We start from the raw sequence: 26,365 nt of genomic DNA on the forward strand, positions 1-26,365 counted from the left end.
AGCTCAAAAACCTACAAGATAACACAACAAGAAAACCTTCGAGATCTGATCTTGATGGTAATTTTTAAGGCGAACTTAACACTTGTTTATTCAACTGACATTTTCAAATGTGTGGGACATTGTGTGTACGATGCAGTTTAAGTTAATTACTTGAACATTTTTTAATCATTTTTGAATGTAACACTTATCGTAAAATTTGGAATAAAGTTATTGCTTATATGAACGCGGACTGTTCTACTTCATGAATTTTGAAGAACAATTATTTTGATATTTGTAAATAAATTTCCATTTAAATATTACTGGCATATAAACATTAAATTTAAATGATTAACCGAAAATTATTCAATTATTAAATTCAACTTTTTATTCAGTCAAAATTCAACCATTTATTTATGAAAGGATTACCTTTTCTTTCTTCGACTCTTGTAAAATATAATTATTAAAGGCATTCCAAAATTGTAAACATTGTCAACCCTCTATATTATCGATTAAAAATGAGATTCACTTACAACCATAACTATCAATTAATTAGAAAGTTGTTTACCATCACTTGGTCTTAACATATATTTACCCGATAAGCGCATCCATGACTTACTGGAACATTGCAGAGTAAAAATGTATTTTCCGTTATTGACAATACATTCTAAAGGCTCGGGCCAAAATCCTAACGATCGCATCTGTAGAATCGAAAGTATGCGAAAAGTGAAATTAAGCACTTTCTTCGCTAGAACTTCAGTAAATTATAAATAAATAAAAATAAAAAAAACAAACATCAAGTATGCACATGTAGAATTTGATGAATTTATAGTGATGCAATCAAGCATGCCTAAATACTTTCATGCTACTGAGTGTACAAGAAGAAAAGATACATCAAACCGAAATCTCTTCAATCCTCCGATGTCAATTTATGTAAGATGTACTCGCTTATCAACTGCAATTTATTTCATCTCAAGTTCAAGAAAAATGAAAGTTCACAACCACTCATGCAACGAGCTCGTTGACCTTCAAACTTTTACAGGTACCATCAAAATTTTTTATTCTGTTATCAATTAGCAAACAATGGGATAGGTTCAAAAATGATAAAATCTGTTAAATATTCAAATTGAAATTTCTGATTTATTGCGTTTTTATTTGAGTTACTGAGAGACGTGATCTAACTTTTTTATTACAATGGAATATTATATATTTGCGAACTATTAAAATAAAGTAAGTTATTACAGCAATAATTTTGCGTTATTTGTATAGAATTGTTTTTTGCAAGAAAGTATTTTAAATTTACTAAATACGAACTAAATCGATAGAAAATCCAATGAATAGTCTAAAATTCATTTACATAATTATCACAAAAATGTAACGCAAACTAGAAACTATTTTAAGATACATGTACGTTTGTTATGATCTACAGTTGCTAGTAATAATATTTCAATCGTTAGGAAATTTATCATTTTTTAATATGATTATAACATTATTACCTCAGCTTTTTCCCTTGGATTGAAGAAAATTACTATCAATTATGCTCGATTTTATTGACAATGAAAATATAAACCAAATTAAATTTTTTCATCGTTTACTGAATTATTTATATTTTTTGAAATTCATTTACAAAATATCCGATTTTTTAACTTTCAAATCGTTTGAATTTTGAATATCTTTTATTAAATAACTCACTTAAGATCAAAACAAAATAATTTATGAAAAATATATCCACGCAAGTCTATTTTATCAGTACACAAAAAAGCAGGTAAAAAAATTCATTAAAATATTCAACTTCAAAAACGCTTTCACTATCGGAAGCGAATTTTTGAAATGTCATGCGTAAGAGGCGATAATTCCTTAGATTCGAAAAACGTAATGGTCATAAATTTCCATGCCCAAGCTGAGTTTGAGACACTATAAAATCAGGTACTTGACTACTTTGTACTAACTTTCAATGCAGTGTAATCTTTCTCTACATATTATTGGCAAGGCATCTCTTGTTTCAAGTTGCAGATGTAGGAAAGCTCATCAATTTTATCTAAGACCACGTATATATTTTATAACAATTGAAACTACAAATATGTGAAACCTTCGTAAATTGAGAAAATTTTAATTTTTGACTAGAATAGTTTCGAGTTCAATTGTAGTGCTTCTACGTGTTTTAAGAAGCATTGTCATTTATCAATTTAGCAATTTTTTTATTCGAATTTCTGAATAATATGTAAACGCCTTACGATATACTTTGTCAACATAAACGATTATTTTTACTCAATTCCAAGATAGAAACCAATGTAGTGCGTCTTATTTATTTATCTTATTTTATTTTCTTAAAATATAAAAGAAAGTCAACACACTTTCACATACAACCCAATCAGGTCAAATATTTGTCAGACTTCCGACTGGTTCATTCATCTTGATTATTTTCATGGATTGAGAAGCTGCATCAAATATAAATTTTTGATGAAAGGGACCATTATAAAATTTTGATTATTTACATAAAATTTGTATAAAATTATGTTTCTCATCGCTAAATTTTTTTTTATCCATGAATTTTTAACCTTAAAAATGACTTTTTTAAAATCGAATACTTTTAATAATATTATAACTTGGGATCAAATGTGAATATTACGTCTCTCATTAACGCATTGTTTCATAAAAATATTTATTAAAAAACAATAATAATTTGTTTTTATAATAGTTGTTGATCTTCGGCTGATAGGTTATCTACAACCAAAACCATCAGTTAATAATATAAAAATATATTATAATCATCAGTCAATATTATTCTGCCTTACCTACAGTAGGATATGAATCTGCTTTCGTTCGAAATGCTTTTGATCATTATAGAATAATAAGCAATTCATTAATATTATTGATTTATTTTCATTTTCTCATTCCCCACGAGATATTAATTGTTTTGTGATTTTTGTAGATGAAAATGATTTTTTTACGTTTAAAATACAAAGAGCTGTAAGGATATGGCTTGCGTCAGGAAAATAATATAATTCACACAAAATTAATTGTATACAGTGTCTACGGAGCTTACAATAAATTGTAATCTGTGGAATAAACTAATAATATATCACACGCGAGTTGTAATATATATTAAATAAATATCAATAAAAAAATCGGACTATTTATTTTTCGCGAAGCTAAACGTTTCATTTGAAAGTTAATTGTTTCATCTATAAATTTGCAATTTGCTCTCACCCTCTAAAAGATTCCAAAAAATGTTTAATTATCATTTTGGACGACCTGTCTAAATCCTGTTTTGGTTTTGTTGTAGACATCAGTAAGAGAAATAATTTCCGAACCTTGCAAATTCAATTTGGTTTTTGTAATCGAAAGAAATATTCATAATAAATCACTGTTAATTTTAGAACAGTAAGTTGATGGCTTGCTTCTTTATAATGTCTTTAATGTTTTCTGCGGTGCGATTCTCGTATTTAGGATGAAGATACATATTGCTTGTATTCGTTGTAGACCATGTTAAAGAAATTACCACCTAGTGCATTGGACTTTGGTTAAAACCTGTTAAAACTCGGCTATTTCACGCTTCAAATAGTTAAAAAACAAAGCACTTTATGCAACTATCGAGTATAGTATTTAACGTAGTTTTTCATACCAAAAGTTAAATTAAAGATATGTTCATGTATGCCGAAGATAAATAATGTAAGATACGCATCCTTCCAAATGACGTAAATTAAAATATCATTTGATTTTAAATTTGTGTCGTTAACATGTTTTTAACGCTATTTAGTGAAAAATTATTACTCACATGAGTTGATTTAAATAAACATTTTGTTTCATTATTTATTAGTTTTTAATAAAATTCAATACTGCAACAAATAAAGACCCCGGAAAAAAGCTCAATTTAATACACTTCTCCCTGAAAAATAAAATGCCGTATGAAATATCCTCACTAACAGTTAGCTGATATTAGATCGTATCAGCAGAAAATTTTGAAAGCAAATTTTTTGCGATTTTGTAACGCATAAGTTTATCAAATCAGCATTTAAAAGCAGCGATGCAAAGAATAAAAATCATCATACATCATTGTCATTTCTTACTGTTTTATTCATAAGAAAAATATTAATCTGGAAATATTATAAAGACGGAAGATTCGTCCAAAGTCCAGAATTATTAGCCGTATTCTCGTATGCTCAAGTATCTCATATACTTACGTTACTCCGTGCCGCGAAAAGTAAAAGTGTGCTTGGCGGTACAACGAAAGTGGCGGGAGGGGAATCCGCAATCCTACCTGTACACCTCGCACATGAGAAATCTCGCGAAGACTAGGCTTACTTTCAAAAGGCTCGCGCGCCTCGACACTTTAAGTATGAAATATTTTGGTCAAACAGTGCTTTAACGATTGAATTTTGAAAATATTTGTGACCAGGTTGAGTTGAAATGCAGTTTTAGATGATTAATTATTGGCTGTTTAAACGAACGAGATAGAATTTTATAGTTTAAGATGAATATAGAAGATTTGGCAAAAGTCTCCACCGATTGTGAAGATTTCAGTGGTTTTGATTGTAATGGTTACTTCGTACCGACTACCTCGCAATGGTTTCACAGTGAGTAATAAAAAATGTTTTTTTAAAATAGTAGTTCATGCTCAATGTTTTGCACTGTGTTGCATCGTTTTTTAAATTGAGTGTTAACATATCGAGAAAGTTGAACTTTCTATGCTGATACAAACAAATAAAATTGAGTAAGGGTATCATTGCAATATATTTATTAAAAGATTGACGCTATCTGAAACATTTTAATAGTATTAAAAAAACGTTATAATTTTATAACAATATTCTAAAATTATATCTGGTCATTTGTTATCCTTTTTTTATACATTAAATTAAAAAAAAATATCTTACATACTACTAACTTCTACAGTCTATAACCACCAAATTTGTATAGTCCTTTCTAATATTAGCCAACATTTTACTATGACTTTTGAAGAGATTAAAATACTATTTCATAATATCTGTAATTTTCTAATTGAGAAAGTTCTATCTTTATTTCCTTGTAATTAAAAAAGTAAAACCGATGAATATTTGATTTGAGAATCAATTATATGACTTTTTTTCAAATTTTTTTTATACTTTGCCAGCTTCGTACTACCGCACTTCTTGATTTAATTCAAACGATCTCTTTAATTTCACTGAAAAATTCTTTCAATATTTCTACATCTTTTTTTATAGAATGTTACTATTATTTCAGTATGAGGTTCGAACCGGTTTAATTCACAAATATAATAGTAAAACAGGTTTTAATTCATTCATAGATCAATCTATTAGCTCATTCATAATTTACAAAGATAACTCTATGTTTGCCAATATTATAATCTACTTACATTATACATTTTTATTGCACTTAACTTTGAGTAAAAATAAAAAAAAATGGATGACCCTCTGAAAACTCAATATTTTACATGCCAACTCTTTAAATATTGATTAATATTTCTAACTTCTAGTAAGTCTAACTGAAATCATTCATTCATAAACTTTAAAAAGAATATATTTAATTTATTTATGTCATCCTTTTTTTATAAACTTGAGACTTGAAACCTCAAAATTACTTGAAAATTTGTTTGTTTTTCTCCTGAAACCTGTCAGTTTCAATTTTTTTTTTTTTTTTTGCATAATACTTCATGGAAGTCATTGTACACAGTGAAAGTCGGACCTCGACGCTACAGTTGTACAGGTTTTATCTCGTAACGCGAATAATTGTACATCACGTACTTTCGACCCCACATATTTTTTAAATCTTTCACTACTTATTACATCAACTTTTATTTATGAACCGAGTGGGGAATGACTTATGAAACAAAATCAACAATACTTTTTGTAACATTCTAACTTAAAAATCGCAACACTGACGCTACTCTAAGCTCTTGTGCTATAAAATGTTGTATACTATTTACATAAATGAGCCATTTCACACCAAGTGTCCTAGCGCGTCGCCGCACTTAAATTAAACGCCATTAAACGAAATAACTCAATTTCTATCTCGTGTAAGAAGTATCAAAATACACGCAGAAAAAATAACTAACTAATGGGTTCGATAGGAAATTTCTTAAGCTTTCGATTAGAACTATTTAAAAAAATCTTAAAAATGTCGTTTTCAAGATATTTGCATTTTATAATTTATGTCAAGTTTTTCGATGAAAATGGTAAATTTCGGAAAATTTAACAACACCATCGGAGAGCTGAGAAAATTTCCTATTGAAACCATGAGTTAGTTATTTTTTCTGAGCGTATTTTGATACTTTTTACGTGAAATAGAAATTGAGTGATTTCGCTTAATTGCGCTATGCGGCGACGTACTAGGACACTTGGTGTGGAGCTTTTTTAACAGAACTCGAGTAGCCCTCGATTAAAAAGAAAGCATGTCCATACTCATGGTATACTATACACCTACTCCGTTTTATGTATACTATTAATAATTTTGTGTTATCAATAATTAATTACATTTTAGAATATTCAGTTAAATTTTCAGCCTTAAATACTGAAAAATAAGCTGGCTGTAGCAAATTTTCACATGCATCGTAAAAAAAATCCGGTGGACACCGACACTCAAAATCTACTCGACCGATCCAGTTCATATTTTATATACTATTTAAGTAGATAATATATGAAGTAATGACGTCGAGATAACTTAGCTTTTTGCATTTTTAAATGCTTTTTACTAACATGTACGATGACTTTTTTCACTTCAAAATGATGACCAAAACTCAAAAATCATTTCAAACGAAATATCTCGACGTTGTTACCTTATAATTTATGTAGTTAAATAGTGGGAAAAATTTGGAAAGAATCGGTCGAGTAGATTTTTAGTTACAGTGTCCACCGCAATCCATCTTTTTTTTTCAGTTGTGCGAGAAAATTTGCCGTAGTTAGCTTATTTTTCACTATTTTTAGGGACGTTTGGGACCTTTAGGTCAAGTTAGGCCACGAAGTTGATACTTCGGAATTTGATAGTTAATAACACTCATAATGTTCTCCCGAAATTTTAGCATCGATTGTCGAATGAATTTTTGTATAATTTAATTTTAAAAGTACACTTTTTAACATGGTAATCATAGGAAAGCTCACATTTTTCATACAATTTTAAGTGTAACTTTAGGTCGAAATGGGAGATCGTGACCAAATTTCGCATAATGAAAGATGAAATCATTAGCTTTCAAATGGTATCGGTTATATTGCATATTCACGAGCATATTTCAAAGTAATTTTATAAAAATAAAAAAATTTCGTGTTTGTTCTACATGCAATCTAACTCGAGAAGTTAGCATCAGACAAAAATACGCATGATAGCATATGTATTGGCTTTGAGCCTATGATACCACCGACCCACCTAGTTAAATCAAGTATCTACCATCCGCTGTTTCTTGACAGTTGCTGATTTGAACTCGGTTGCGTCCCCAACGTCCTTAACTAAAATTTTAACTAAATTTTCTTCAAATAACTATTTATAAGGTGTATAATTTATAGATAAATTCATTTTACTATGTGCTCAAAAAAAATTTTTTTAAATGAAGCTCGAAAACCATCGAACAAGACCCCCCCTCCCTCCCCTTCAGTTCAAGTCTTACCAAACTAAATAAATGCTTCCTAATAATAATCCCATTATACTTAAAATCACATGGATATAATAGGTTTTTTAAAAATGAATATGTGAGGATAATGATAGTTTACGATTATAACATAAGTTGTTATCTTAAACAAAAGGAATTGTTAAATTATACGCTGACTAGGGAGCTTATGAAAGACTACCGCTGGTAAACATAGACATCAAAGCCGCGTATATTAGCCTGTAAAATTGAATAGGGTAATAAAAAACAACGGTTCATTCGAAATTACAATAACGAAAGAACAAGTAGTGGTTGTTCTTTCCAGGCCCCCATGCATTCGTATCTACATGCAGCTTACAGCGAAAAAGCTGTTATTTTAGCAGTGAAGTACTTACACCTTAAAAGCTATGCGGAACTCGTGCAACGTTAGATTTTAATACATTGAAACAAGTAATGCCGCAGTACAATAAACTCAAATACAGAAGCGGAGCTGTCTTGTTTGCTACCACCTTTTCCTCCAACTATTTGCAACGTAATTATTTTCTCACCAATGCAAGAACACAACTACAGGTGCATTATTGATACGAATTATTGGCAGAAGCTTTGAATTTGGTTCACGATGCACTTTTAGGGTATGAATTAATCGAAACTAATAAAATCAATGGCTTTACTTATGCAATTTATAAATTTAAAGACAAATGATTCAATATATGATACGAAGCTAATAGAAACTATGAAGTACAATATAATATTAGCGATATTCCTAACTCGTTTATGCTCGCTCAGTTAAAAATATTCATACATATTTAAATTGGATTATCAGGTAACAGGCTTCCCAAACCTTTTTCAATAATTAACATAATATTGTACCAATTCAATTCATTAGAATAAACTTTTAGTTGTTTCTTTTTCTCGAGTTTTATGTGGGTCTTTCAGAAAATTTTTAAAGTGAATGGAATTTTTAAAGGCTTGATGAAAATATAAAAAATAACACCTGATTTTTTTATAATGTGGAAAATCCTTTAAAAAATGGGCCCTAAAGCCAATGAGATCAAACTAAACTCAGGGAGCTTCAGTATTGGGTACCAGGAGACCCCAAAAAAATTTTGGAGCAAATCCATGACCCGGAGCTGAGGTGGTCTCCTTTTTAGTTTTCATATACGTAAACCTAACTTTTTCCTACGATGTCTCGTTTGTATCCTCATGGAGGAAGCGAAATTCCATTGCTTATGAAAAAAAGGGATTAAATTTTAGACGGTTTTGTTTAATTTTTATAATTATAAGAACATTCACTATCGGTCCACAAGTGACAGATCAGAAGAGACGTATAAGAGGGCCTAAAATAAAACATTCGATATCAGGAATTATAGAAGAAGCAAATTATTATCTAATGAGTCTTATATTCTATAATTTAAATCGTATTCACTGTAAAATAATAAACTAACGATTAATTATTTATAAGTATAAAAATTACTGAAATAATGTCTTTTGTAGGTCATGGAAATTTTGCTATATTTCTGGTGGTGCTTGGGGTGGTAACGGTTGCGACGACTTGTTATCTGGCAATTAGAACTTGCGTCGCAATTTGTTTTCGGACAAAAGAGACCGACACATTCAAGACGAATACATGCATCATTTTTGCCATTTACCCGATTGCTTCTCTATGCAGCTTCATCGCACTTCTAGTTCCCAGGTATCAATAAATAACTTTTCAAATAACGATATAAATTAGGTATTAAGTAACGTTTTTACACAATTTTGATGATTACTGATTTATATAGTAGCTCTTAAAGTACGACTTTCTCAACTCAATGGTGCATTCGCATCGATCGATAAATGAGATATTATACAAGTAGAATAACTTGTCCATTCAATATTAAACTTATTTTCATTAGTGAATAAAAATGAATGCATAAAAATGGTCAATAAAAACATTTCATCTGATTTGACAAAATAAGCTAATCAAATGTATCTTTCAATGCATATTAAAAAAAAATGTAACGATACAAAAAGAACAACGGTTCAGTCAATTATAAGACTTATGAAAGAACAAGCTTTGCAACACTAGCAAAAAATAGAGTTTCAATCCCGTAGAGTATAGAAGAACATTCAGCACATATAGAAATCGAAGAAAATAGATAGAAATGGTGAATTCTCTTAATACACCTTAGCACGAAAGTGTGTGTATGTGTAGAGCCAAAAAAACACGATAACGTAACTAATGATCTTGAGGGTCTAGCAAGGATTCCCGTTTATAGGTATCAGTCTGATTCCAGCTGGCCGATAAGCATCCACGCCTGCAGCTTAGCGAGGTCGCCTTACAGCCGCTCGCACGAAAGTGCCGACGGTGTTAATGAGCAATCGTACGAAAATTAACGCCATTGGCACGCACGGGAGCTCGCACAGATAAATATATCTATATCTGTATATATCTATATATGTATGTATCATCGTGAAAACAACGTCGACATGTAAATGCGTGAGCGCGAATTTCTCGCTCACCCGTCTACCTTTTTGCCTGTGCGCTAAAAGCCTCGCGTCACTACTTTTAACGGTATTATAAAACGATGTTAAATGATAAGATCGACATGGTGCACGTAAAGCTTGAATATTAAAAGCCGAGCAATACATGTCAGCTCGTTGCTGCATTATTGGCATCTCTCTTGAACTACACTCGATACAGAGCGAATTAAACGACCCTCTTTTTTCGGGTTTATTCTAAAAAGGTAAAATTGAAGACTCACTTTTTTGTTACGATTTCGTGAGAACATATAATTTTATTTATTATTTTACGTTTTATCCGTCGGACATTTACACATATTAGAACAGTACATGAAAACCATTTAAAATGTGTTTATTTCAAATGTTTAAGAAATTAAAAATTTTACCTAATTTGAAATTTTGATTGGAATTATGGTATTGTGAAAATTATTCACTTATTCTGTGGATTGCATTTTACGAATAATTTGACTTTCTATCTGTACGAGAAGTGACTTGTTATATGCTAAGATGTATGATGAATAACCTCTCGTCTTAAGTGTTAGCATTACTTTTTAAATTTCAGAAATTCTATGCGCTTAATTAAAAAAAGAACGAATATCAATTACGAGTAATCATGCGAGTTTAATCATTTTAGTATTATAAAATTTTTTTACTATAATTTTAAAATTGAATTTTACAACGAATTATTGGAACAAAAAACTTAAAAAAGTAATGAGTTTATAATTTGTATACAGATGCACTCAAATTATTGATTCAGGTATTAGAATATCTTGTAGACTATTTGATGTAAATTTGAGTTCTATTCATTCTAAAATTTCATCATCATGCAAATTGGCTAAGCGAAACAAGCTGCACGAAAATTAGATGCAATTTTTTCCACTTATGATCTTAGCTCGGGGGAATAATTTTCCCTTCTTTTTATGAATATTATAAATTTCTGTAAGATGCATAACAATTTTTAAAATGACTAAAATGCTTTGGTTTTTTATTAACGCAGGACGCAGTTGTTGGCGGAAGCACTGACTTTGGCTGCTTTGACTATTGGAGTTTATCGGCTATACATATACGTGTTGGAACTAGCCAGTAGAAAATCTGCCAAACTACCACCCATAGAATTGGCTGGCCGTAGGTTTTTGTGGTTCAAGCTCCCCGAAGATATCCAATCTGACAATGTTTATTCATGGCTCAGAATCGCCGTACTTCAATTGCCACTGGTTCAGGTACGTTATGAGGGAAAATCTGTTATATCAGATATATTTTGCGTTTTTAATTTTTTAATAAGCCTAATGCTCAAAAGCTTAAATAAATAAATAAATGAATAAATATAATTAAGTAATATTTACATATTTCGATCTTTTTCCCCTTTTTTAGTTTAGGGCAGTACATTTTTACTGATAAGTACGATAATGATTTACTTACATTGATAATCCTACAGGAAAATGGATACGCACTTGTTGAATTGAAATTTATATCGCATATAAAAGATCACAGCAAATACCGTTGCACAAGTATCAGTCTACATTACATAAATAGTGCACATCTGATACAATTAGACTATCGTGATAGTCTAATTATTGCTGCAGCAGCTTAATATGAATCCTGATATTTACCCGCGATCTTCCTAATTAAACGATTTTGTCGTTGACTGTAACTTACTTTTTTTGCAAATCTATTAATATGTTGTATGTTATCGAGACTCATAAAACTGATACGTGGTTTAGGATCTTATAGTTTTACTTGTGTATTTATGGGCTTTCTACAATGAGATGGAAATTGCTTCGCTGATACTCACTTAATCATATCAATGATCTACATTAATAAAAAATCCATTGATAAATGTCAATCCAGACTCGAGTGAAAAACATTTCATGATAATTATCATATATAGCCACTAAAATAGGGCGCTCCGCCGCTCTAAACTCGTCTTTGTTTTCATAACTCGCTCACGCCTCCTATGCAGAATTAATTAAAACGCTCAACTTAGAATCATCAATGCTGAAAATTCAATATACAATAAACTGATACTTTCTGCAGCGCCACTCAACTAATCAGAACGCTTATAAACTGTCGACATTTTTGGCTGATGCTTTTTCTGAAAGAGGATTTAAATCTCTAGATAAAACGATGACGAATTCAAAATACAATTTAATCGATTTTAAACGTGCTTAAAAATTTCAATTCTTTATGTGTCGATGCAAATCAGATACATAATCAGAAAACATACTTTCGAATCACAGATTTTTCAAAACATAACACATTCGACTTTATCGGATAACTTATAAATTTGACAGACAGAGATGACACGAAAAAATGTTGAAGTAATGTATCAAACGCTTGGATAATTTTTATTTAAATAATTCATGTTTTTTTCGCGCTTCGTGTAGAGTGATCTTCGTGGAATTATATTGCAGCGCGTGTGCAACGCATGATGTTTTTAAAATGATTCGGATACGCGAGCGCAATGCGTGTTGTAGAAGAAACGAAAAAAGAGCAAAATTCTACTCTTTTTGAAAAGAAGGCTAATAAAGCCTTGCTCTGTAATTTTTCTGAAACCAAAAGAGACTACGTCGTCGTCGTTGTTGTGTCGTCTTCGTCGCGGCTTGCCAAGGCACTCATCCGACTCGTTTTCTGCGTACTGCCACACAGACACTTGTTTTTTTGGTCTCGGGCGTAGTTTCAGAAAAATTATGAGTCTCTTCCTTATTTCGTTGTGGTTTGATTTTTTCTGTTTCTTAAATTACACTTGAATTATAGTCACTCGGCTTGCATATTCTTCTTTTTCAATAAATAATTCGATAAGAGGGTGATAAACTGACCGTTGAAATGTTTCACGCTGCATCGGAGTGCAAATTATTTGTTTTAATGCTTTATTTTTTCAACAATACCAATTACAACAGTTCAGCCTACCTACTGCTGAATATGTCGCATTATAAAAATGATACTTTACAAGTTATGTTCCACGATTCAGAGGACATGGAAAAAATTGGAATAGAGACGTTAAATCCTAAACTTATCTATTATTTCTTAAAAAGTCCCTTTTGCAAAAATTGAGGACGTGAGCAGTTTAAAAGCTTTCTGATTGGTTGCAGAACGACGCTGTAGAATACATTTTTTTATTTCACTCCATTGACAGTGTGCTAAGCGTTTCGATTCAGGTGCTTGTAGAAGGCGTTAGCGAGTGGCAAAATAAAATAAGTCAAATTGGAGACGCATGAAACGCATTGTATATTGGATAATCCCACATAAAACTTGTAGGGCAACGTTTTTCATGATAAAAGTACAATCTAAAATTGTGTGAGGAAATCTATTTTGACATCCAAATTAATTAAATTTTTTTGTTAAAATATACGTTTATAAAAATAAATTTCTATGGTTAGTTACTTATGCAATTGTATTGTAGAATTGCTAATAAATATGATTTCTTGAGAGATTTTAATGTACTGCACAAAGTGAAAGTTTCGATGCTAACCAAATGATAATATTTGTGGGTAATGATATTGTATGCAATTGAAAAGCCTCTTGAACATTCTTTACTTTATTAAGATCGACGGTTACAATAATGCTTTTTACTTTTTTAGTCATTAATGATAACATTTCAAATTAACTTTTTTTTTTAGCGAATACCGTGACACATTAGTTCATTATAAAGTTTCAAGTTTCAAGATAAATTACTATTTCGTATTCACAACTGAGTAACATAGTGTGATCGAAATCGATACATTCAAACTCATCGGATAAATGCAGTGCGCAAACATACAGCTCATCGATTTAATCTATTGTCTGCGCAGATAGAATTACAGCGCTACGGGAAAAAAAGCGATTTCACGATGTGCATCCTTGTGCATCGGAACTTGGCAAATATAACTTACTCGAGAGCTGTACGTGATTGTATGTATGTGCACAACAACATTGCGTGATTCGTCACATAAGGTGTTTGCAGAAAAAAAGAAATAAGTGCATAATCGGACTAGCGTTATAATATGGATAAGCCGCCCTTCGGCCGCTAATGAATAATGTGGCACTGACTCCGTTGTTTTCTCTCTCTGTCCGCAGGGACTAATCAGCTGCCTTCTGCTGTTCGTGGCAGCCGAGTCGCCGTCGACAGCCTACAGCCAAGGAATCTGTGTTATGCCGGCTGTAATTCTAAGCATCGTCGTAGGTGTGTTTGGACTCGACAAACTTACGAGCAGCCTCGAGCCTCTTTTACCCAGTACGTATATACCTGCATAAACTCTATTTCAATTATAGCATACAATACTTGGCTATTAAATTATCTTTTCGGTGTTTTTTACATTCTCGACTGAATTCTCTAAGCCACTTAAGGAAATAGGAGAGCTTCCGGCGTGTCTGCGGATATCTCTCAACTAACATAATTTCGATATTATTCAATCAATATCTGCTATAACTTTTTGGAAACAATAATCCAATCATTTTCACGTGGCTTTTTTTAGCATCCCATTGGAAAATAGTTGATCGTGAATGAACGCTTTGAAATTCAATGCACAGTTCATCACATATCTGCAGCTAAAAGATATTACAGGCGTAACGAGCACATTTTATAATCGAACTCCGAGACAATAAACGTGTTCGTTTGTCATGCAAACTCAAATGCATCGGGCAGTGAAAATGAATATAAATACGTCCGAGTCTCTCGAATGTCAGTGTATTATCGAACAGCAGAAACATGATAAAGACCATACTCGCGAGTGTAATATTGTGCATGTAAAGAGCGTCACATCATATGCGCATTGGTAGCTATACAGACTGCAGGAGCGAACGCGGTGCATGGGCGCGTCAGTTTATTCAAACAGCCTCGGCACAGTCGCGTGAGTTTCCGTAATTCGATACCCTTACATCACCCATCGTTCTTTCGCGAGAGATCTGCCTCGTGCTGACGCTGCTGCTGCAGTGTCGACGACGAGGACCCAAAATCGGCACGCGATGATATTATCTTTTTTTTTAAATTTTTTCTTTTTCAAACTGAAAAGAATCGTCGATACACTCTTCTGCTTTCTCTCTCATGTAATGTTGCGTATGAGATACACGTATACAGGTACGAACGGGTATGTATCGTAAGCACGTTAGTACGCAAGAGACAGGCATTAGGGTCTTTTTTCCTCTCTTTCCGTCCGTGGCTCGCTTTTGTCGAGGACGAGTGAAAAAAAGTCGAGTATACTTATTGTAATATTGCTTGCGGTCCTGCACGACGAACGCATGATACACGTGCAATTATCAAGTATTATGTTCATTTCGTCACTGCACGCGTGAGAATCTTCGCGAACAGGATATTCGGTGACCGATGCGTGTGCGAAAGGGCGTCAATAGATCTCGCTCGTGCTTGCTTTCAATAAAACTTGCATCGCGGTCGAGCTAGAGATTCGTAGAAACCACAGCGCTGGGTTTTTCGCGTGCATGACTCAAGAGAGCACGAAAATCGGCGCGCAAAGCGAAACTAAATTACAATAATGAGCAGGCGCGCGGTAATAAGCGAAATGAAATTAAAAAAAAAAAGGACACGGAGATGCGTTATGAATATGGTAAGATGAAAGCTTTATACATTGAAAATTTCAATGGCATGCACGCACTTAAATTCGAGCAGCTCGGCGTATCTTAATGTCTTTCCGCTTTGCCTTATAGAGAAAGAGAGAGGTATGAATACATACTGCATAAATGCATATATAGGAACCATAAATTATTTTGGGAAAAATTATACATCTTTCCTCGGCGTCACAGATACGTCAATACGGCAATTTATTTTCCGTATTTTTTTTTCTCGGAGAAAAAAAGCAAAAACAGCAACAGTAGCAGCACGTCAAGTACGAACATAGCGAACAACTCACTCAAGCTCGAGTTCACTGAGCTCCAATCCATGCATACATACATGCATACGTATATAGTACGGGGACATTATACGAACTCGAATACACATATACAGAAGTCGAAGCATGACAAATTTCGCCGCCGAAGGTATATAACGTGGAGCAAAAGTGGAAAAAAAGAGAAAAAGTGCCGTCGAAAAAACACGAAAATTTGTGCAAGCCCATTTTTTATGCACGCATCACGCGAATCGGCAACGGTATATACATGCGGCGAGCTACTGCAAAAGAGAGAGAGAGAGCAGCTCATCACGCGAGAAAACGCGAGGAAAAAATACTGCAGCAAGAGAAAGCATGAAAATTATTCAATCAGTACGGGGTAGTAAGAGCATCAAGTAATGGACCACACGCGCTGAGTTTTGCATCGAACGCGCGCACTTTGAACCCTCGGGCGCGTCCACCGTAATATTACCGCAATCCCGTTATCATTCCTTCGCTGCACGAGTGTATACTGTATAGCCTTTGCGTTGCGCTGCACGCGGTAGAGTCGAGCGTTTACAAGTCAGACAACTATATACATGTATATGTACTTTTGAATGCATGGTCAAAACAGAACGTGTGCTATATGTGACGACGAAAACCTTTGACCCTGTTTTTCTGCTTGGCTCGTTACAGAGGCGAAACTAAAACACAAGACGCTGGTAGTCAAGCTGGTCTTCGTCTTCTCCAAGCTCCAACTCTTCATACTCAAGGGCCTCCTATTAACGGAATGGATTCCTTGCCGTCCACCAGTCACGCCGCGCCTTCACATCTACCGTAAGTACACTCACGCCAAGCGAATCGATCTTTAACGGACACGCTATCTGCGATTTTCGACTTTCTGCTCCTGCCACGTCGACTATAATATCGCTCTGTTTGTTTTGCCTCGACATTTATGTAGCATCAAATAAAGCCAACATTGCATTGAATTTTACTTACTGGACATAGGACGTGCGCGGCTTCAATCGTACCTCTTATTGACACCTACTTTTAAAGTTCAAGTTTCGAAAACAGAATCGCAAAGCTGCCAATTATCGAGTCACTAATAGTTTTTGATGTGCGCCGACAGTGTCCATGATTTCATTTAACATTTTTAACTCAACATTCGTCTTAAAAATCAACCCGTTGATTCATTAATAATGCAAATAATAAGGTGTTATAGCAGCATCGAAGAAAATACCAAGAAACAAATCCGGTATAAATTTGCTCACACTTGATCGTGCTAATAAAAGTACTCTCATTTATTATTCGACGGAAGTCTTGCCCTCGACGAGGCATACACGGTCATATTCGCATAAAGCCTTCACTCGGATGATTTAGTGCCGCAACGAAACAAACATTAAAGTCCTTTTAGCGAATCAAGACGAACTCGATGCGTGGTCGCGTATACTAGCTCGAGAAGTGACCACCGTCGTCATCGCGATAATCAACATCAATGAGCCGGTCGCATTTAATCCCCTCGTTGACAAAGAGCAGAAGGTATAGGATATACGCGTAAACACTCGTGGAGCAGCTCGTGCACACACGTTTCTACAGTATATATTGCGTATCTCTCGAGTCCATCTGTTTGTTTGTCCTTGCAGTTGCGTACAACGTACTGATGCTGCTGGAGATGACGATGCTATGCTACGCAGCCTCCTGCATATACACCGAGAGTCTGGCGGACAATGCAGATGTAGAAGGCCGAGATCCACCAGAAGCAGCAGAATCCAACGGGCTGCCGCCACCGCCGCAGCAGCAAAGCAATGGACACTGCGCAACGCTGGATGCAGCAGCACCAGAATCCAACGGGTTGCCGCCGCAGCAGCAGCAAAGCAATGGACACTGCACAACAGCGGATACAGCGGCACAGGCGACGCTGTCGTCAAAACCACTACCCTAAGCGAGCGTGGCAGATCAAAGGATGCGCGCGAGCCGAGCTTAAGTGATATGGATACTCCGTATCTCTCCTGTCTGCGCGCGTGTATGTGTGCCGTTGCTGCCGTCGCCGATGCCGCTGCAGTGCGGGCGCGCTTTGTACAATAAAAAGAATGGATTTTCGGCTGCTTCGACGGTGGCGGCGGCGGCGGCATCGCGTCTATCGACTGTCGTGCCCAGGAGCTTTCTCGGTGGGCGGGATTTAGCGCTTGTCTGCCGGCTACCTGCTCCTCTTGGATACGCATCGGCAAATAAGTAGACGCGAACGGGGCCAATGCAAGAATTATTTATTGCAGCCTAATGCTGACGCGTGCCTGCGGAGCTGAATTTTTCTCTCGGCGAATGTGCACATTTTTGCGACTCTAGTAAATTATATGTACGTCCATTCAGATTTTAAGCAGGCTAAATGTCAAGTTATTTCTTCAACTTTTTTTCATCGAAAAATTCGAAAATGTACAATTGAAAAGTTTTACCGTTGTATTATATTGTATTCGATGTGTGCAAATGCCACGTCAATGTATATGTAAACTTATTGACTTGACGCTGATGAATAACAGTTAGCTGTATTCGAATGTTACATGAGTACAAAGCAATATTTTCTTAACCCTCTTTCTCAATTCAGAAGTATGCGTGATATTTTGCATGCACGGTGTAGTTAGCCAATTGTTTTCTGTTATTTTTACTTTGGTGCCTTGTTCATTTGGTGTATAAATATGTAATTGTTGAAAGTTTTTGTATGGTTTTGTATGAAATAAAAAAGCACGCGTTAAAAAATGCAGCTATCCAATTGTCGATGTAGTTTTCATTGTACATATCTGTAAATAAAGCACGTATTTAATTGAAAATACCGTGAACAATGAAATGACGTTTTTATAATTATTTAATCACCCCTGACAATGTGCCAAACTAACTCTGATACTGAAATTATTTTTGTTTATCAAGAATAACGAGACCAATGACGATTATTATATCCCATTCGAGGTCCGGGCCCCGCTCTTTTCGTTTATCTTTTAGCCTCTCGACGAACCTCGTTGAAAATATATGCAATCCATTCTCTTTCTCTCACTTACTCCCTATTTAACTCGACACTCTTCATACGTTTCAAAGAATCAAAGTGTTCACTGGCACTGTGTTCTCGTCTCAGCGGATGACTTAGACTTTATCAAAACATCGAGTATGTCCTGACACAACTACGAACTGTTCGCAATAATTCTCAATCGCGAGACGTGTTGACTTTATTATAAACTGTTCTTATACTCCTATGGAATGGAAAAAAAAAATTAGCTCTCTAAATCATTCTTGCGAAGCTTCGTAAGAGTATAGCTCGGAAAAATCATTCGAATACCTTCATGCTCGAGTCTGGAGCACGAAAAAAATACTTCCAAAATCACAACGTCTTTATACAAGGGAAAAAAAGGATATATCTATAGGTGGACCTGTATGCATAGAAACATGCCTATATATAAAAAAAGAGGAAGCCAAAGAGAGAAAGAATGAAACAAAGCCTTCAGTCGGAAGGCATAAGCAGAAAAGAAGGGAGAGAGAACGAGAAAGAACGAGAGATAAAGACCCTTGAGGAGAGTTTTGTTATTTGTTTCTCTCTGGCCGTCGGTGTCAGTCCAGAGGCGAGAATATTTACTTTTGCGCCTGCATGGAACAGGTCGAAAGGAATCTCAAGTTCTCTTGATACTCGGGACCATATGCTATGCAGTGCGAGCTCGCGCATTTTTATTGACTCCTTTTTTTTCTCGTTTCTTTAGTTTAACTCGCAACTGCATAAACAGACAGACTCGACATTGAATGCATGACTTGCACAACTCATCGTCCGTAAGTACGATAAATTAATTTTTTAATGGGCTCACGCCACGATGAAATCTGTTTCGACCTTTTGCCTATTCAATCGCATTAAAAGCAATAGTTTTTAAGGTGCAAACGAGTACGATCTAGACGCTCGGACGAGTAAATATATGAGGCGAAAGTCGCTTGGCACGTGTTTTCTTGCAAAACGGGGGTGCTAGCTCTCAGGCGCGGCGAGCTAAAAAAGCAAAGCGACGGCGGATACCATCGACACTGAATTCTCGATGTCTCGGCAGCTTGTATTATATGGTCTCGGATTATCTGGCTAAATGCTCGGATACAAGCGCCTCGCTCTCGAGGAAAAAGAGATAGGGAGAGAAAGAGAGCTATATTGAGTTACGCTTTCGCGCCTACATACCTAGCAATGCTACATACATTTACGCATGGCTTTTTGATTTTGAGGCTTTTCCTTGAAAATAACTGCAAACGATCGACACCTTCACGCCGCATTAGCTGCGCTACCGTTACGAAATTTCGCACAGCTCACGCGCCTGCGTATTACTTCATCCTGATATCGATATCTCGAAATAGGATACTATTACGATTTATACATGTGCTCGCAGCCGCCAAGTGACTTTCCTTGAAAAATACGTTCCAAGCTCAGAAAAAGAGCTGGAATATATCCGATGGATCCTCTATTGCGCCGAGTTTTCAGCTTTAAAATTGCTAGACTAGTGTATCAGAGTCAGCCAGGTATGTCATGATGTTATTAAAAATCTGAAGAAATCAATCAAGCGAGTTTACTTTTGCGATTAAGCGCAAAACTGCTGCCAAGATCTCTGCGAAATCTCAAGCCGAAGCTAGAATACCCACGATTCTAATCCTACATCTCTCCCTTATTATATCCAACTCGATACCTTTGGGCCTCGGAGCAGAGCTTAAGTCAAACCCCGAAACTCGGCTGCGCCATTGAATATTTATTTTAACAATCCGCAGTGTGAAACGTAAAAGGATCTCAAACGCGATATGATCTACGCAGCTCGTGCTTCGATCTATAAAAACGACGAAATGAACGTAGGACTGTGTAAGTAAAAAAATCAACACAAGCCAGCATTATTACCGCAGATAACTTGGAAGAAAAGCACCAGTCCCAGACGCTGTAGGCTTTTATGGGTATCATTCATCCGCACGAACAACCGACAAGCAGCTTAGGATGGGATCTTTCAACCACGCGTCGACTTATAACCGGCTATTGTTGTTCGGGTCAAATTTATTTTACGGATGAAAGGTGTTCTTGAAAAAGTAACTAATGCTATGATTTTGATACCTTGTACACTTGGATGCAATCATTGTAATTTGACGGGTGTGAGCTGTGTCGATCTTTCAAATTATTGGTACAGAGGATAAAGCAGAAGAAAAGAAGATGGGAGAATAGAATTTTAACCGTTTTATGATCGTGTTAACATAAGTATAATGCATTAAAAATCAATAAAACATTTTAATAATTCCAGAATTTGTAAATATTATTTTAAAAATAAGCATTAAATGTCAAAGAAATATTTGAATTCTTTGAATGGTAGAATTTTCAGAATGTAATTAAAGCTGAAAAAATAATTACGTGATTCCCACATAAATGTAATCAGAGAAAAGTTGATGTCGGAAAAGCTAGTACAATGAATTTGTAAATATCATTTAGGAATGCTTCTAACTCTAATGAATCATATTCAATGCGCCTTGGACAATAGCATAGTTTCTCAAAAATCATTATAAAAGATGACATGAGTCGTCGGTGTGGCAACAAAATGATAAAAATTGTGTAAAATATTAATAATAACTGATGACACTTGAAAATGTTCTAGAAGAAGCGAAAATTTCATCAAGAGTTGGTTATTCTAAGTACAGAGCACTTTAGCACCAACGACAGGTCAATAGGTTTAATGAAGGCAATTTGAATGAGCATGAAGGATAGTAGTTTTTCAAGTATATTGTTTGCACACTCGTGCCGTGAATATGGTTTAGGCGAAATCTTGTGCAACATTCATAGTATCCTGTCGGGCCGACAAAGTGGAAGAAACGTAGAATCACGCGCTCATCTTCCTTAAAGACTCTTGACACGTCAATTTTTTATTATTCTTTCAAGTCTCGTGGAAGCTGGGCTAGCTCTTTTATCTGTGGCCTTTAAAATTAGCCGTGCCATAAAGTGTAATTACTCATTTCTTTCTCCGGGCCAGATGTGCGCGTCGTGAATTTCGAATTTAACGCTCTCGTCGGCCGCACGAGAGCTAGAAAACGAATCAGACGTTGATGCGGTGTACACACAATTCGCAGCGAGAATGGGGGAGCAAAAATTATCAGATAAGAGATGCACTACGTGACGCGGCGGTGGTGTGCGCGCACACACAGATATACAGTATAAAAATATGTGGGACAAAACGGAATTTTTCCAGGAAGCGTTCTCGAGCGACATTCGTATTCGTCCGATGATGCAGCTTGTTCGCCCGGAGCTATACAACGCGGCGCGCACGACGCACGATCATCCCTCGTCCTGAATTATTTTCCCCTCCGCGCGAGGAATTTGAATTTATGAATTTTTTAGCAGCAGCGACATCGGCTTCGTACGTTCGCTGCTGCTGGGATAAAAATTATTTATCGCGCATTCGACTCGTGCTCGGGCGCATTTTTCTCTTTTGCTTCGCGGCAAATTCGAGCAGCAGCGCTTGCAACGATCGCCGCGTATGGTAATGACGCTCGTGATCGCACTGCCCAAGTTTTTCGACGGCGCACGATAATAATGCGCGCGCTGCGCCCACGGTGAGAATAATTAAAATTCGCCGCGTCGCAATTTCGACTACTATGCGCGCGGACGTACATGTATACTAATTAGATTATAAGAACGAGCTCGGGCGCAAAGATTATTTTCCTCAAATTTGCCTTGGCATTTTGCAAATGTGCCATCATTTTTAACAAGATGGTTTATGGGCCAATATGATGAGCGAAGGAACGAGATACGCAGAGAGAGGCGAGCATCATTTTTTCCGTATGTCCTGACAGAGTAATTTGTCTGGCTGCAGCCTTGTGATATACACAGAGCTGAGCGAGGGAGAGATTTTTGATGATGAACGCGAATCGACGCGAAAGGGAAAAAAATGATAATTTGATGACGACGATGTGCGCGAAGATATTTTTTTCGAGCAATGTACAGGTTGTAGCATTAATTAAAAGCCCATACATCGAAGGCGAATTTTCATTACTTTTTTAAACTCCGGTGGCTTATCTACGAGCACGATCTCCGCCACGGACTCGGCGAGTCGAGCCTTTGATGAAAATTTCCATAATGTAGTACTAATATGTTATATCCTTCAAAACTGATAGGACCCATTATATTCTATAGCTTTCAATGGATGTGTAAAGGCTGCATCTCGACGACGACACCGACGATTATTACTACTACTGCAGCTAACTATGCATACGCGAAAAGCATACGCAAGAGAAAAATCAAACATCTGCGCACGCGTTTCATCCGTTATGTTACATGTGCAAGCCAGAGCATGCATAGAAACGCACGTCTATTCATCCTCGACAAATACAACGACGCTCGCTCGGCATGGCTCGCGCGCGCAGCGATGATTAAAATCTACCGCTATATATCTGGATGTATCTCATCGCGTCTAATGTTTCAGGTGGAAGGATTTTTATACGCCACGGCCCTAAGTATACATATACACACGGCGAGGATCGGCTCTGCCGATCTCGAATCGCAACGCTGCTCTGATCGTCGCACCAAAAGTCCGTGCGCGGACGCAGCCATACATAGCGCATACGTATAGCTCGTATTCAGTGGTTATATCGGCCTCGTCGATCTGCCTTTTTGTTTTCAACTTTTCTAGCTACATTATAATCTAGCTTTCTTTTTTGCCGCATTCGTTTTTGGCCAGCAACTTTTTTAATCGCCGCGAGAGACTTTTACCTCGATCGAGTTTTTGGATTCTCTCTGCGAGTAGACGCGCGTGTGTATTTTGCCGAGTTGAAAAGCTGCTCGCCGTCAGACAGGGTATATGTACGTGCGATAACAACACGTAGCAGCACGTGAGCGTGCAGTAAAGTTGCTGCTGTTGTTGCTTGTTGGTTGTTGGTTGTTGCTGTTGTTGTTGTTACAGCTTTGGAAATTAAAGTCGCGCGCGCTCATAGCCACAATTTTACGACGCTAACGAGACTCGACAATTACTGTCACTTACCGTGCCGACTGTCATTCGGCATTAACTGCGGAAGATATAGGTTTACGAGCGGGACGTTACTGAAAACTCGCGGGGATTTTCATTCTTACCCGACTAATAAGCCATTCGTTTCGCTAGGAAAAAATAAAAATACATTATGTCCTTTAAATGCAGGGAATCATTTAATTTTTACAACTGCACATTCGTAAGAATAATAATGTTTGTCTTTTAAAGTCACACAGATGAAAATATACAACTACGCTCCTTTATGCACGTGACATTTGCGATCGCCGTAGTAGCCGTGCACTCCTGCACACGGCTGCAACGCGTGTAAGTTTCTTTTATTGGCCAATTTATATCTTACTTGCGCGCTGGCGTGCATACTCGAACGCTTTAAGCCTATACAAGTCTAAAGATTCGAGTAGAGAAAGACGCTATAAATGCAGCTTCTGCCGTAAATCATTCTCGTTTTGTTGATTTCCAAAAAAAGGATTCGAACTTTAAAAATTATAAAAACATTTTCGTTGAGCTTTGTCAGTTAGCTGTGTCTCTGCAGCAGCAGTTGTTGGCCTGCAGCACGTACTAAGCATGCGCATAGCTTCAATCCTACGCTGACATTTCATTTATTTTTCTGCGCGCGTATGAATAACCACCGAGATTGATCGAGCTCATGAATATTCATGGCCGAGAGCGTAGGTACGCGAGAAAACGAATCCCTGGACTATTTTATACGGGTGACAAAAGCTACATCTTTGTCGGCAATAAATTATCAAATTTTGCGTATATGAGGAACGTCGGGAAAGAAAAGAGTCGAGCTGGCCAAGAAAAAAAGTACGCCAAAAGAATAGAACTGGATGCGCGCGTCGTGGATAGCAAGGATTTTCGTTCTTCTATTATCAAACGCGTGAGTGTATAATGTAGGCGTTGGGTGACGTGTAGAAACTGCAGAAGCGCGAGCAGCCGAAAGAAATCCTTACGAAATTTTATATCCCTTTAGTTCGCTCTCTTTCAAAAGTCAGAGACTTCTGCGTGTGCATTTTTTCTCTCTGTCTCGGAGCTTCTTCTTTTTCTACTTCTTCTTCTTCTCCGTCTTTTTCTTCTTTTCCAAAACCTCTGCAGCTATTATATTCAATGCTCAGAACACAAAGCTTCAAACAGAAGAAAAAGGAAACGAAGCCTCATGCACTGCACACAAACACACATACGTGTAGGAAGACGCGGCGGGATGATTTTTTTTGCCTCACGCGACTCATGAGTTTGTGTAGTATAGTATCTGTGGTTACGGTGTGTGTATGTGTGTGTGTTGGTCCCTTCCGCTTGGAAAAAAACCTGTGTATTATAAAACGCTTCGATGAGTTTTTCTCAGTCAGCCAATTTATCGCTTCGGCTGCTCGATCAACTGTTCAAATTGGCTTTCTCGCGCGCGCTCGCAAGCCCGATCAAGCTAAAGCCAGTGCACATACATAGAGAGAGAGAGAGAGAGCAACGGTGCAGCGACGTGTGCATGCATCTTTTCTGCCGAGCGTGATCGTTTTTGGCGATCCCCTTCCTTGTGTTCTGTGTGGTTCGTTCTTTGGTTGCCCGCGCTTGCTCGCTTCTTGTTGCATTTTTTTTCTCTCTTTCTTCTTTCATCGGGATGATTTGGATTAAAGGGCAAGCAGCAGTAGCAGTGCACCAAGGTTATATACGCGCGCGCTCGCGTTCAGTGGCGGTGGCGGCGATCAGCTTTGTGCGTTTGCCATATACCGCGAGAGATCCAGTGATTCTTTTCTCTTTTTTTTTACGTCTTGCCTCTTTTCCTTTCATTCCATGCGTTCGGGGGAGAAAAAAAAAAGAAAAAAGGAGCGATTTTGCTTGAATTATCAGGACAATTGAATGTTTTGGGATAGTAGTATTACGCTGCTTTTGTATTGACATTCATTGGGCTTAATTTGGCGTTTGATGGTCAGATATACGCGTGCATAAAGTGCACACACACACGCTTTGGACGCTTATGCAATATTTCACTTTCGCAGCAGTAGCGGCAGCAGCTATTGTGCTTTTATAAGTGTATGTATCTTTGCTCGCTTAGCGTCCCTTCATTTATACGTACGTGCACTCGCACACCCATATTATATACCGTAGTTGAAAAGGAATCAAAGTTGATTTCACAGTGATAATCACGAGCCGCGCGCGATAATTGCTGCAACGAAAATGCTCCTGTGATATTACATATTTCTGTACGCAGGTGAGCGTAAAGTATTTACTCCGAACGAGAGACAGAACTATCTGGATTTTTCATCCTGCGTATTCGAACAATTTAATTGCGGAGTAAAGCACCAACGCGTTTCACCTCCTCCTTTGTATACAATTATAAGATAAATATCATCTGCGTTCGATCATCAAAACCTCGCCCATATCTCATTGTGCGCTACGATCCTGCTATGCTGAAATAACTATCATCGTTTTTCTGAAAGCTCCAAGAAATATCTAATCATCTCTTCAAGTGCTAAATACAGCCAACTTGATAATAAGCGACGCACGACCGAAAT

General features: G+C 36.4%; 1 protein-coding gene across 1 annotated transcript; it reads left to right on the forward strand.

Moving 5' to 3' along the window:
• The first annotated feature begins 4,301 nt into the window (after positions 1-4,301).
• Positions 4,302-18,583, forward strand: LOC106648691 (organic solute transporter alpha-like protein 3). The gene is made up of 6 exons (XM_014365767.2): positions 4,302-4,553; positions 9,044-9,242; positions 11,049-11,271; positions 14,105-14,261; positions 16,543-16,683; positions 17,490-18,583. The coding sequence occupies exons 1-6, from the start codon at positions 4,451-4,453 to the stop codon at positions 17,786-17,788; spliced, it is 1,122 nt and encodes a 373-aa protein (XP_014221253.1). The 5' UTR covers positions 4,302-4,450; the 3' UTR covers positions 17,789-18,583.
• Positions 18,584-26,365: the final 7,782 nt, after the last annotated feature.

Source organism: Trichogramma pretiosum, unplaced genomic scaffold (assembly GCF_000599845.2).
Source record: "Trichogramma pretiosum strain Unisexual culture from Peru unplaced genomic scaffold, Tpre_2.0 scaffold33, whole genome shotgun sequence".
NCBI lineage: Eukaryota > Metazoa > Arthropoda > Insecta > Hymenoptera > Trichogrammatidae > Trichogramma > Trichogramma pretiosum.

What these genes read in the sequence shown, in the direction of transcription:
- LOC106648691 (XM_014365767.2), top strand. Translation starts at nt 4,451, where the DNA reads ATGAATATAGAAGATTTGGCAAAAGTCTCCACCGATTGTGAAGATTTC. An exon ending in CCTCGAGCCTCTTTTACCCA is followed by an intron (nt 14,262 to 16,542) that starts GTACGTATATAC and finishes GGCTCGTTACAG; the next exon opens with AGGCGAAACTAAAACACAAG. An exon ending in GCCGCGCCTTCACATCTACC is followed by an intron (nt 16,684 to 17,489) that starts GTAAGTACACTC and finishes TTGTCCTTGCAG; the next exon opens with TTGCGTACAACGTACTGATG.